Genomic DNA, 13300 nt, shown 5'->3' on the forward strand with positions numbered 1-13300 from the left:
ACTGGACCATGGAGCAATGGAAGAAGGTGGACTGGTCTAATGAATCAAATTTTCTTATGTGGACAGCTGGATGTGTATGCATCGCAAACCTGGAGAAGAGATGGCACCAGGATACTCTATAAGAAGGCGGCAAGCTGGTGGAGGCAGTGTGATGTTCTGCTGGGAAACTTTGGGTCCAAAAATTTTACAAGAATGGTTTGAGAAACATGGCACAGAGTTCTTTGTGTTGACTCGGCCTCCAAATTCCTCAGATCTCAATCCAATAGAGCGTTTGTCTGATGTGCTGGACAAGCAAGTCTGATCCATGGAGGCCCAAGATCACAACTTACAAGACTTAAAGGATTTGCTGTTAACGTCATGGTGCCAGAGACCACAGCACACCTTCAGAAGTTGGAGTCCAGGTCTCAACAGGTCAGAATTGTTCTGGCAACACAAGGGGGATCTACACAATATTAAGCTTGAATTTGCTGCATCTCCGAAGCAGCTGGTGTGGCCTAAAACTTGTTCACACAGTGTGTCTGAGTATTCAGGGACAATTCACACTAATCATTTTAATAAACATTTATTATGTATTTTGCCATATGGCCCCTACATGCCAAGAAGGTTTCCCAGGACCGGGCTTTTTGAAAGACTAATAAGTGTCTGGTGGTGGTGTTTTAAACCCTTTTAGAATGCTGCCTCCCCTGTAGAACAGGATAAAGCGGCTAGAGATAATGAGATGAGATGAGAATGCTGCCTCTGAAAACTGTTGCTTTAATAACCTACAAATTTCTTACATTTGGTGCTTGGCCTCCAACATCACTGCAGTGATAAACTATAGGTTTAATTTGGAATTTGCGCCTTCTACATTTTGAATCAAATTGTCTTTTTTATTATTATTGTAAATGTATACAATTATATTAAAATTGCCAACAGGACATTGAAGAATAATTAATAATTCTTCATAATTCATATGTAGTGGATGTTCATTATGTCTAACTATTGCAGATATTTTAAGTTCGTTTCTTAGACAAGGATTTTTTTTAAGCTTGTTATCTCGTTAACAGTTTCGGCGAGAATCTCCCGCCTTCTTCAGAAACAGTCACCAGATGTCGAGTGGTGACGTGCCTTATCAGCTGATGTTGCGTTACGGAGGCGTGAACGTCCCGCCCAATTTGACAGGTAGTTCACGCCTCCTGCTGTCAGGTCGCTCCTCCAGGACGGCGCTCCAGGTGTGCGACAGCGCGTACGCTCCCTCATCCCGGTTCATCGTCCTCTGCGCCCGCTTACGTATCTCCACTGCCTCTAAAATCCAACGCTGGAATCTATTTTCTTCAGCGCGAATGACTCTGGCCTCCTCCCAATTCATTATATGATTATGTCGTTTGCAGTGATCTGAAATGGCTGATTTTAGGTTTTCTTGGTTTGCTTTTTCTTTTTCGGATCTTGTGAGTCTTTTTGTTGTTTCTTTTTCACACTCTATTTGGTGTTCTTTCCTTCGAGTATGGAAGCATCTGCCCGTTTCACCAATATAGACTTTATTACATGAACGGCAAGGGATTTCATATATGACGTTGCATTTATTGTCCAGTTGTATTTTGTCTTTGGGGTGAACTAGCAGCTGTCGGAGGTTCTTGTATGGTTTGACCGGGGTATTGATGTGGTATTTCCTCATGGATCGTTGGATGCGTTCTGTGACTCCTTTTATGTATGGTAGTGTGACAAAGCCCCGGTTTGTTTTTTCGGTGTTTTTTCTTGTTTGTTTGTTTTTTTCTTTTATTTGTGTCTGTAATTTCCCTTTCCGAATTGCCCACGGTGGATATTGGCAGTTTTTTAATGCCTGTTGGATGTGTTGGTCCTCCTCCTGTCTGTCTGTCTCCTCTGTGATGCTCTGTGCTCGGTCGTATAGTGTTCTGATTACTGACATTTTGTGTGCGATGGGATGTTCAGATGTCCAGAGAAGATATTGGTCGGTGTGTGTAGGTTTTCTGTATGTTGTAATTCTAATGTTCCCTTATTCTGTGTGGTGTATTTTTAAGTCCAAAAAAGCTATTGTCTTGTCCGTTTCCTCTTCGTGTGTGAATTTGATGTTGCCTGTCTTGTCTATGGAGTTTAAATGATCCGTGAATTGTTGTGTGTGGCCTGTTTTGGTTATTTCGAGAATGTCATCAACATATCGTTTCCAGAAAATGGGTTTGCAGTCATCTGGTGCTGTTTCTATGGCTTGGGTTTCCAGATCCTCCATAAAAAAGTTACATAGAGTGGCAGATAGCGGGTCCCCCATTGCAAATCCCTCTTTTTGTCTATAGATTATGCATCTAAATTGGAAATATGTGGAAGTGGATATGAAATGTAATAGTTTTGTTATGTCCTGTACTGTAAGTTTTGTGCGTTTTTTCAGGGTTGTCTGCTTTTAACCGGTTTTCTACTATGTTGAGAGTGTTTGTGACCGGTGTTTTTGTAAAGAGGGATATGACGTCATGCGATACAAACATTTCATCCTTTTTTATCTTGATTTCCTTTAATTCTTTCGCCAGTTGTTTTGAGTTTTTGCAGTGGTATTCCGTAAGTCCGAGGAGTGGTTTGATTATGTCTGCCAGTGTCTTGGAAAGGTTGTAGGTAACTGATCCTATACTGTCTACTATGGGTCTTAGTGGTGCTCCGGGTTTATGAATTTTCGGTGTGCCGTATATCCGGGGGGTGATGTTTGCTGTGGGGATGAAGTGGTTGTATGTTTGTTTATCGATTTTGTTGTCGTCCAGTAACGGCTTGAGTAATAGCTTTAGTCTTTTTTTCTTTTCCTCCGTCGGGTCTTTTTTTAATACTTCATATGTGTTTGGGTCCGTGAGCATTTCATTCATTTGTTTTTCATATTGATTAGTGTCCATGATAACCGTGGTCCTCCCTTTATCAGCCGGTAATATTGTTATTTTCTTGTTCTTTGTAAGTGTTCTGATGGCTTCCATTTCCTGTTTGGTTATGTTTCTGGGTGGCGGTTTAGCTGAGGTGAGGATGCCTGCTATTTCGTTCCTTAATGCGGCTTTCTGTCCTTGGTCCTGTATCATATTGCACGCTAGTTCCGTGGCTAATACGAATTCTTCATTCGGGATTTTATTTGGTGTGATGGCATAGTTTAGTCCCCGTGAGAGTATAGTGCGTTCTGCTGTTGTTAGTGTGTGTTTAGACAGGTTGCAAATCCATTTTTCGTTTGTTTGCTTGTCCTTGCATTTATTTTGTTTCTTACTGATAAGTCTGTTCAGTTTTTTAATATGGCGTGTTTTTGTTTTTGAAAACTCTTGTTCTTGTATTGCATTCAAATGTTCTTCCATATTTTTTTCCATTTCACTGCTGAATTTGAACCGGCGTTTGAAATCTTGTTTTCTTTGTGCTATTTCTGTGTTTAAATTTATTTTGTTAGTCGTGCATCTGATTCTTTCTCTTACCAGAGTCATTCGCGCTTTTTCGATGGTCCTTTCCGCGTTTCTTGTTGGTATCGGATTTTTTATGTAGAGGCTTGCTGGAATGACGCCTTCGTCTCGGCAGCGGAGATTGAAGCGGAGATGGTTTCTTTGTCGCGCCAGTTTTTTTCCTAGCTTTTCCAGGTAGCGTACCTCTTTGGCACAATCTTCTCCATAACTTATTTTTAATATCTGTCAAATTGGGCGGGACGTTCATGCCTCCGTAACGCAACATCAGCTGATAAGGCACGTCACCACTCGACATCTGGTGACTGTTTCTGAAGAAGGCGGGAGATTCTCGCCGAAACTGTTAACGAGGTAACAAGCTTAAAAAAAATCCTTGTCTAAGAAACGAACTTAAAATATCTTCATAATTTGGGGGCGTCGTGGCTCAGGTGGATAAGGCGCCATACCATAAATCCGGGGACCCGGGTTCGATTCTGACCCGAGGTCATTTCCCGATTCCTCCCCGTCTCTCTCTCCCTCTCATTTCCTGTCTCTACACTGTCCTATCCAATAAAGATGAAAAAATCTCTTTAAAAAAAAATATATATATCTTCATAATTCAATTGAATAATGGCAGCGTGTGAGAGTGCAGCTGCTCTATTCTTTCTAGTTTGGTGTTTGAATTGATTTACGGTCTATGCTCTAAATTTTCTACATTTATCAAGAATTCATTAACCATTTTGTTTCTAGGCAAAGTGTGAAATACCAGTCTCTGGTGGAGGAGCACTTGCGGCACAGTGACCTCGTTACTTTTTTGTGTGAGGACCTGCTGGCCTCTTTGCAGAACTCTCTGGAGATGGCAGAGCAGATGCAGCAGTCAGATCTGAAGGTACACTTGGACCTGTCCATAGGTCTTGTGCTCAACATTTATTAAATCAGAGACACATGAGTCCACAGCAGGCCCCTTTAAGGAAGAATTTGACTAAAAAGTGGACGTGTGACCAACAGTAGAATCCAGTAGTGCTGGATTCACTCACTCACTCACTCACTCACTCACTCACACTCTCTCTCTCTCTCTCTCTCTCACACACACACACACACACACACACACACACACACACACACACACACACACACACACACATATCAGAAAAAGTCAGGATAGTATGGAAAATGCAAATAAAAAAGAAAGCAGTGATTTTCTAAATTTACTTTGACTTGTATTTCATTGCAGGCAACATGAACTCAAGCTATTTCATGTAATGAAGTGATTTGAACTAGGTGATGTCAACAGGTGATTCTAATCATGATTGGGTAAAAAATCCATATCCAGGAAAGGCCTAGTCTTTGAGGAGCAAAGATGGGCCAAGTATCTCCAGTTTGTCAACAAGTACATGAGAAAAGTATTGAAATGTTTAAAAACGATGTTACTCAAAGAAAGATCTGAAGGGATTTGGATATTTCACCCTCTGCAGTGCATAATATCATTTGAACTATTCAAGGAATCTGGAGGAATTTCGATGCGTAAAGCGCAAGGGCACAAGCCTAAGCTGAACACCTGTGATCTCTGATCCCTCACATGGCACCGCATCAAGAACCATCATTCATCTATAGCTGATATAACCACATGGGCTCAGGAATACTTTGGCAAACCTTTGTCAAGCTCTACAATACAAAGTTACATCCATAAATGCCAGTTAAAACTTTACTGTGCAAAAAAGGAAACCTTATGTTAACTGGGTCCAGAAGCACCATCGTTGTCTTTGTGGGCTGAGGCATCTGGGATGGACCGTCACACAGTAGAAATGTGTATTGTAGTCAGAATAAAATCAGTATTGCAGGTCTTTTTTGGAAGGTGTGGATGCCATGTGCTTCAAACCAAAGATGAAAAGGACCATCCAGACTGTTTCCAGCAATAAGTCCGAAAGCCAGGGTCTGCCATGATATGGGGTTATGTCAGTGCCCTTGGCGAAGGTAACTTACACTTCTGTGATGGCAGCATTAATGCGGAAAAGTATACTGAGATTTTGGAGCAACATGTACTACCTTCAAGATGACACCTTTTCCAGGGATATTTCAACAAGATAATGCAAAATCACATTCTGTACACATTAAAAAGGCATGGCTGTGGAGAAAGAGGGTGCTTGTCTTCTCTGTCCCCAGTAGAGAATGTATGGTGAATTTTGAAACGAAAATTATAATGATGGCCCATACTGTTGCACACCTTAAGAAGAAAGGGAGCCATGACCTGGTGGTTAAAGTGGCAGCTTTGGGACCAAAAGGTTGCCAATTCGATTCCCTGGACCAGCAGGAATGGCTGAAGTGCCCTTGAGCAAGGGCACCCAACCTCCAACTGCTCCCCAGGCTGCTTTGGGTATGTTACATGTTGCTCTAGATAAGAGTGTCTGCTAAATGCCTTTAATGTAATGTCTTTATTTGTCACATATACATTGGAGCACAGTGAATATATATATATATATATATATATATATATATATATATATATATATATATATATATATGAGTGATTCCACGCTTATGGGGACATTAACTTATTTTTAAAAATTCACCTAAAACCATTTCTTTTTTTTACCATCAGGTCACAAAACGTAATCTTTAATGAATGATATGTTAAAAGATAACTTTAATTTTCTGAGATGTAATAAAAACATATTTATATGCCAAAGTCAGAACGTAACAGAAGTGTTGTGGACATATATATTCTCAATTTTAACAATGTAGAATTACTTTTTGAAACATAGGAAGGTGATGTTTTAGCAAATATAATTAATAAACATGTGTAGTAGAATAAACATACACATTCTTTCAATAAGATTAACATGGTATATAGTTAGATTGTAATTAATTTGTAACAGACGCGAGATGGACAATCGTAACAGAAGTAATGTAACAGACATAATTTTGGAACTCATAGGCTTGACTTTGGCATATAAATATGTTTTTATTACATCTCAGAAAATTAAAGTTATCTTTTAACATATCATTCATTAAAGATTACATGTTTTGTGACCTGATTGGTAAAAAAAGAAATGGTTTTAGGTGAATAAGTTCATGTCCCCATTTCAGTACCCATAAGCGTGGAATCACTCATATAATTATTTTATTTTTTCTCAGCATTTTATCCATCTGAAGCAGTGAACACACGTGCTTAGAGCAGTAGTCAGCTGCGCTGCAGCACCTGGGGAACAGTTGGGGGTTAGGTGCCTTGCTCAAGGGCACTTCAGCCATGGAAGTAGAAGGAGGGAAATGTGCTATTGATTCACTCCCCCTACCCACACATTTTCTTGCTTGTTCAGGGACTCAAACCAGTGACCTTTTGGTCCCAAAGCTGCTTCTCTAACCTTTAGGGCAGCTCCCCTATTAAGACCTGTTTGCAGGAAGAACGGGACAAAATAGCACCAGAGATGCTTCATCACTTGGTGTCTTCAGTTCCTAAACATCTTAAGTGTTGTGTGAAGGAAGGGAAACATTATAAAGTGGTAAATGTTTTACCCTCCCAACTTTTTTTAATATGTTGCAAGAATCAAAATTGAAATAAGTGTTTATTTTGAAAAAAAAAAAAGCAATAAAATTCACGAGGTAAAACATCAAATAACGTGCTGTTGTATTGTTTTGAGTGCAATACAGGTCAAAGATTATTTACAAATCCTTGTTTTCAGTTTTCATTTCCACATACCGTCCAAAATTTTTCTGATTTGGAGTTTTGTGCATGTGTGTGCACGTGTCTATACATTTTTTAATTTCTCATTGTTTATGTATTCTTTTTGCATGGACCGTATCTAGTATGGTTTTATTCCTATTTCAGTCAGACTTTGTGTGGATTTTACTGCAGTGTGAATGGAGATGTAGTGGTGTGACAGATAATTTGCATGTTGTGTTGGGAACTAAACCACATGTTTTTTTTTGGTGTGTGTGTGTTTGTTTATTATTTATTTATTTATTTATTTATTTTACTCTTTGAAAGGAAATATTGCAATGCCCTGAATACAAGGTTTTCCAGAAAACCACAAAGATGTGCAGGTTTTTTACCAACACATTGGTCCATTACATAAAGGTACTGACAGGCACTTTATTAGTAAATTAATAGATGATATTATAACTTGTTGATAATTATAGATTTATAGTTATATTTTTCTTTTCATTAACAGGAATTTAATCCATTTCTTTCAAAGTTCTGTAGTCGTTTTCACCAGCTGTACCTTCAAATCCTCAGGTAATCTCAGTATTATTAAGTAGCACTAGATAGGCCATTTGCTGTGTAGTAATATTCAGACCACTCTTTAGCCAGTTATATTCATTTTCAGTACTAAATTATTCTTTGCTTCCCCCCCCCACCACATTTTCTTTCTTTTCCATCTCCAGTAAATTTCCTCCTTGTACCTCAGCCCCATCTGTGCCGGTTGTCCTGGTTGAAGAGCTGAGTAGTGGTGTTTTAGTTCCAATGGATGCCATGCTGACGCAGCTTTTACCCATGAGGCCTTTTGTTGAGTGTGTTCTGACCCCTGCCCAGAGTAAGGCCACAGCAGTCCTTTCTCAGGACTTACCTCAACAATGCATCAATTATGAACCATGGAGCTCAGCAATAGTTGTGTTAGATCAGATATTTGGCGTCATTTGAATGGGATCAGGAAAAGGAGACTGCCATTGGAGAATGATTTGTGGATGGCTTGCAAAGAGCCAAGGTCTCTGGTCATTTAATATAGTGCTATTCCTGTCAGTCAGGGACACACACTGTCCTTGTGTGTGCATAAAAGTGTTAGAGATATTTTTAAACTCCACTGATCAGTCATGACAGTTTGCTAAATGTGTATCCTGTGTTTTTTCTCTCAGGACAATGTGCCAGTAATGATCTCTGCCCTATTGTATTGGCAAATTTTGTGCTGAAGATAAGTTGCCTTCAGTCATCCTGTAGTTACATGTTCTAAATTACGTTGTGTTAGAGTTCATTCTGCTAATTTTTTTGTGGAAGAATGGGTTAAAGCTTGGCAGCTGTAGATTTTTGTGTGTGTACAGTGGGGCAAAAAAGTATTTAGTCAGCCACCAATTGTGCAATTTCTCCCACTTAAAAAGATGAGAGAGGCCTGCAATTTTCATCATAGGAACACTTCAACTATGAGAGACAGAATGGGGGGAAAGAATCCAGGAAATCACATTGTAGGATTTTTAATGAATTAATTGGTAAATTCCTCAGTAAAATAAGTATTTGGTCACCTACAAACAAGCAAGATTTCTGGCTCTCACAGACCTGTAACTTCTTTAAGAGGCTCCTCTGTCCTCCACTCATTACCTGTATTAATGGCACCTGTTTGAACTCGTTATCAGTATAAAAGACACCTGTCCACAACCTCAAACAGTCACACTCCAAACTCCACTATGGCCAAGACCAAAGAGCTGTCAAAGGACACCAGAAACAAAATTGTAGACCTGCACCAGGCTGAGAAGACTGAATCTGCAAAAGGTAAGCAGCTTGGTGTGAAGAAATCAACTGTGGGAGCAATTATTAGAAAATGGAAGACATACAAGTAAGCACAGTTCATTGTTGCATCTAATAATAATCTCCCTCGATCTGGGGCTCCACGCAAGATCTCACCCCGTGGGGTCAAAATGATCACAAGAACGGTGAGCAAAAATCCCAGAACCACACGGGGGGACCTAGTGAATGACCTGCAGAGAGCTGGTACCAAAGTAACAAAGGCTACCATCAGTAACACACTACGCCGTCAGGGACTCAAATCCTGCAGTGCCAGATGTGTCCCCCTGCTTAAGCCAGTACGTGTCCAGGACTCCAGGCCCATCTGAAGTTTGCTAGAGAGCATTTGGATGATCCAGAAGAGGATTGGGAGAATTTCATATGGTCAGATGAAACCAAAATAGAACTTTTTGGTAAAAACTCAACTTGTCGTGTTTGGAGGAGAAAGAATGCTGAGTTGCATCCAAAGAATACCATACTTACTGTGAAGCATGGGGGTGGAAGCATCATGCTTTGGGGCTGTTTTTCTGCAAAGGGACCAGGACGACTGATCCATGTAAAGGAAAGAATGAATGGGGCCATGTATCATGAGATTTTGAGTGAAAACCTCCTTCCATCAGCAAGGGCATTGAAGATGAAACTAGGTCTTTCAGCATGACAATGATCCCAAACACACCGCCCGGGCAACGAAGGAGTGGCTTCGTAAGAAGCATTTCAAGGTCCTGGAGTGGCCTAGCCAGTCTCCAGATCTCAACCCCATAGAAAATCTTTGGAGGGAGTTGAAAGTCCGTGTTGCCCAGCGACAGCCCCAAAACATCACTGCTCTAGAGGAGATCTGCATGGAGGAATGGGCCAAAATACCAGCAACAGTGTGTGAAAATCTTGTGAAGACTTACAGAAAACGTTTGACCTCTGTCATTGCCAACAAAGGGTATATAACAAAGTATTGAGATGAACTTTTGTTATTGACCAAATACTTATTTTCCACCATAATTTGCAAATAAATTCTTTAAAAATCCGACAGTGTGATTTTCTGGATTTTTCTTTCTCATTTTGTCTCTCATAGTTGAGGTATACCTATGATGAAAATTACAGGCCTCTCTCATCTTTTTAAGTGGGAGAACTTGCACAATTGGTGACTGACTAAATACTTTTTTGCCCCACTGTATATCCCTGCGATGACCTGGTGACTTGTCCAGGGTGTACCCTGCCTTGCCCCTAGTCAGCTGGGACAGGCTCCAGCTTGCCTGCGACCCTGTACAGAATAAGCGACTACAGATTGTGTGTGTGTGTGTGTGTGTGTGTGTGTGTGTGTGTATGTATCTCACAGTATTTGGTAAAATTTTGTTGTCTGACTCTGTGTTTAGAATACAGTCCGGAGCTTGCTCTGCCCCAGTGTCTTCTGCTGGTGAATGTGTTTGGGAAGCTCTGCACCCAGACAGATGAGACGCTTTGTCTCTGGTATGATGGTAGTCAGTTCTCAGAGGAAACACACAGGTGTGCTATTAAGATTTAATGGTTGTTGAAAAAGACTTATGTGGGTCTGTACAATTCTTTAAAAAAAAATTTGCTTTCAAATGTTATTATACAATAATTTTGTACTTTTCCAGAATGATTAGCAGTAGTCCTACATTATGCATTTATTTTACATACACAAACTGAAGCACTTCACAGTTAAACCTTTTTACACAAGAAACTCCACTTACTTCATAAATCTAATATATAAAATATAAATACAACCCCAATTCCAAAAGTTGGGATGCTGTGTAAAACATAAATAAACAGTGCGATTATTTGCAAATCTTTTTTTTTAACCTTTATTCAATAGAATACAATACAAGATGGTTAATGTTCAAACTGATAAACTATTTTTTTTTTTTTTATAAATATACACTTCTGAATTAGATGCTTCCAACAAGATCCAAAAAAGTTGGGCCAAGGGTAACAAAAGACTGGAAAAGTTGTTAAATGCTCAAAATGCACCTGTTTGGAACATTCCACAGGGAAACAGGCTAATAGAGGCTTTGCGCTATCACGTGACTCCACAGCAATGGTAACTACGCCGCTACGACAGGGAGCATGCTTGTCAGGCTTCATTCAGCCAAGTTAATTATTATTGATTGGTATGGGAAGGTTCTGCTGCATTTTTGGATGTGCAAGTCGTTTTGAGCAAAACAAGGACATGAGGTTTTTAAATTTACCTAAAGTAATTAATTAATCATCGGAGGGGAAAAAACTAGAGAAATTTCTAAACTTGGAAGGAAAATGGGAAGGGGGGGGGACATTCAGCAGGACTCGGTGTTTGAATGCAGAGGTCAAAAACCCTGCAGCATGCTCATTTCATTTCCAAAAAAAAAAATAATAATTTGACAGCTGGAGCAAGGTGTTCATTCTTATACAGTAAAGTGAACATGAGCAATACAGTGGCTCTGCACAGCCTAACCTTCCAGAGAAATCTCTGCACATTAGGGGCAAGGCTGAAAACCAACATTGAATACCCATGACCTTCAATTCCTCAGACAGCACTGCATTAAAAACCAACATAATTGTACAAAGGACACGGCACGGTGGTGTAGTGGTTAGCACGGTCGCCTCACAGCAAGATGGTTCTGGGTTTGAACCCAGCGGCCGGCATTTGCATGTTCTCCCCGTGTCTGCGTGGGTTTCCTCCGGGTGCTCCGGTTTCCCCCACAGTCCAAAGACATGCAGTTAGGTTGACTTGGGGCGGCCTTGGGCTGAGGTGCCCTTGAGCAAGGTACCTAACCCCTGACTACTCCCCGGGCGCTGTGTGTGGCTGCCCACTGCTCTGGGTGTGTGCGCGCATGTGTTCACTGCTTCAGATGGGTTAAATGCAGAGGAGGAATTTCACTGTGCTTGAAGTGAGCATGTGACAAATAAAGGTTTCTTCTTCTTACTACATGGGTTCTGGAACACTTTGGAAAACCCCTGTTGGTAAGCACAGTTCATTGTTGCATCTACCATACAAAGTGAAAGTCAAATATCAACAACATTCAGAAACGCTGCTGAATTCTTCAGACCTGAGTTCAGCTGATATGGACTGATGCAAAGTGGAAAAATGTGCTGTGGTCTGATGAGTCCACATTTTGAATTGTTTTTTGGAAATTATGAATGTTGTGTCCTCTGGGCTAAAGAAGAAAAGGACCATCGAGATTGTCCTGGTAACGAAGTTCAGAAGCCAGCATCTGTAATGGCGTGTGTGTGGCATGGGGGGGATGGTGCCCTTGGCATGAGTAACTTGCACATCTGTGAAGGCTCCATTAATGCTAAAGGGTACATGCAGGTTTTGGAGCAACATGCTGCCATCCAGAAGGCATCTTTTCATGATCATCCCTGCTTATTATTCAAGCAAGACAATGACAAGCCACATTCTCCACGTGTAATGACAGCCTGGCTTTGTAGTGAGAGTGCAGGTGCTAAACTGGCCTGCCTGCCTCACACTGAAAATGTATGGCGTATTATGAAGTGTAAAATACAACAGAGACCCTGGACCGTGGAGCAAGTGAAGTCATGTGTCAAGCAAGAACAGGAAAGAATTTCACCTTCAAAACTTCAGCAATTAGTGTCCTCAGTTCTCAGTTACAGAGTGTTGTTAAAAGAAAAGGTGATGTAATGCAGTGGTAAACACGCCCCCTGTCCCAACTTTTTTGAAGCATGTTGCATGGACACACACACACACACACACAAGTTGATCAGTTTGAACATTTAAATATTTTGTCTTCGTATTACAGAAAAGTTGAAAAGGTTTAAATACAAGTTGAAAAGGTTTTGCAAATCATTGCATTCTGTTTTTATTTACATTTTATACAGCATCCCAACTTTTTTGAAATTGGGGTTGTACAGTGAAATCAATTCCAATGAAATAAAGTAATTCAGATCTTTTTATATGTGAACATTCCCAGTTGCAAAGAGCCACTAGAAATTTTTGGCCCTATGAAAAGAATTACTGTCAGCAATTACTTGCTTGCTTCTGGCAATTATTTGGCAACATACTAGTTTACATACTCTCAATCTAAGATGCATGTTAACAGTTAGATTTTAAAATAATTTATTTAAATAATAAGCATCTAGTTATTTGTACTGTGGTGTCAAATATGGTCTGAAAAATGTTTCGTGAAGTCTGGAAACTTGAGTATGGAAAAAGTATGGAACTTTTGAAATGAAAACTGTGCAGGAACCCTGAATTCTCTTGTTAACCCCCCCCAGGTTGTCCATATTTGAAGCAGTTTTTCTGAGTTTCCGTCACTGCATGGTAGAACGGACTGTCCCTGTACAGTTGCCTGGGGTGATGTTTCATGGCCAGGCTCAGGGCACAGTGAGCCTGCACCAGCATGTGTGTGTACATCTGTGTGGCTGTGTGGCAGCACTGCCCGCTCAACACTTCCCGAGGCTGGTTAGTACAGTACTG

The 13300-nt window shown here is 40.5% G+C and overlaps 1 protein-coding gene across 9 annotated transcripts in view; it reads left to right on the forward strand.

Annotated features, from left to right (window-relative positions):
* firrm (fignl1 interacting regulator of recombination and mitosis) overlaps positions 1 to 13300 on the forward strand; it is an 84671-nt gene that overhangs the window by 50647 nt on the left and 20724 nt on the right. For 6 of the 9 annotated variants that reach the window (XM_060917341.1, XM_060917340.1, XM_060917345.1 and 3 more), the window contains 6 exons: positions 4134 to 4272; positions 7369 to 7458; positions 7553 to 7617; positions 7767 to 7915; positions 10242 to 10371; positions 13099 to 13285. In XM_060917341.1, coding sequence (XP_060773324.1) covers positions 4134 to 4272; positions 7369 to 7458; positions 7553 to 7617; positions 7767 to 7915; positions 10242 to 10371; positions 13099 to 13285 — 760 coding nt within the window. Of the gene's footprint in view, positions 1 to 4133; positions 4273 to 7368; positions 7459 to 7552; positions 7618 to 7766; positions 7916 to 8234; positions 8418 to 10241; positions 10372 to 13098; positions 13286 to 13300 lie in introns of those variants that run through there. The other 3 variants (XM_060917349.1, XM_060917348.1, XM_060917347.1) reach the window with 3 other exon arrangements.

This window comes from Neoarius graeffei, chromosome 3 (assembly GCF_027579695.1).
Source record: "Neoarius graeffei isolate fNeoGra1 chromosome 3, fNeoGra1.pri, whole genome shotgun sequence".
NCBI classification, from domain to species: domain Eukaryota; kingdom Metazoa; phylum Chordata; class Actinopteri; order Siluriformes; family Ariidae; genus Neoarius; species Neoarius graeffei.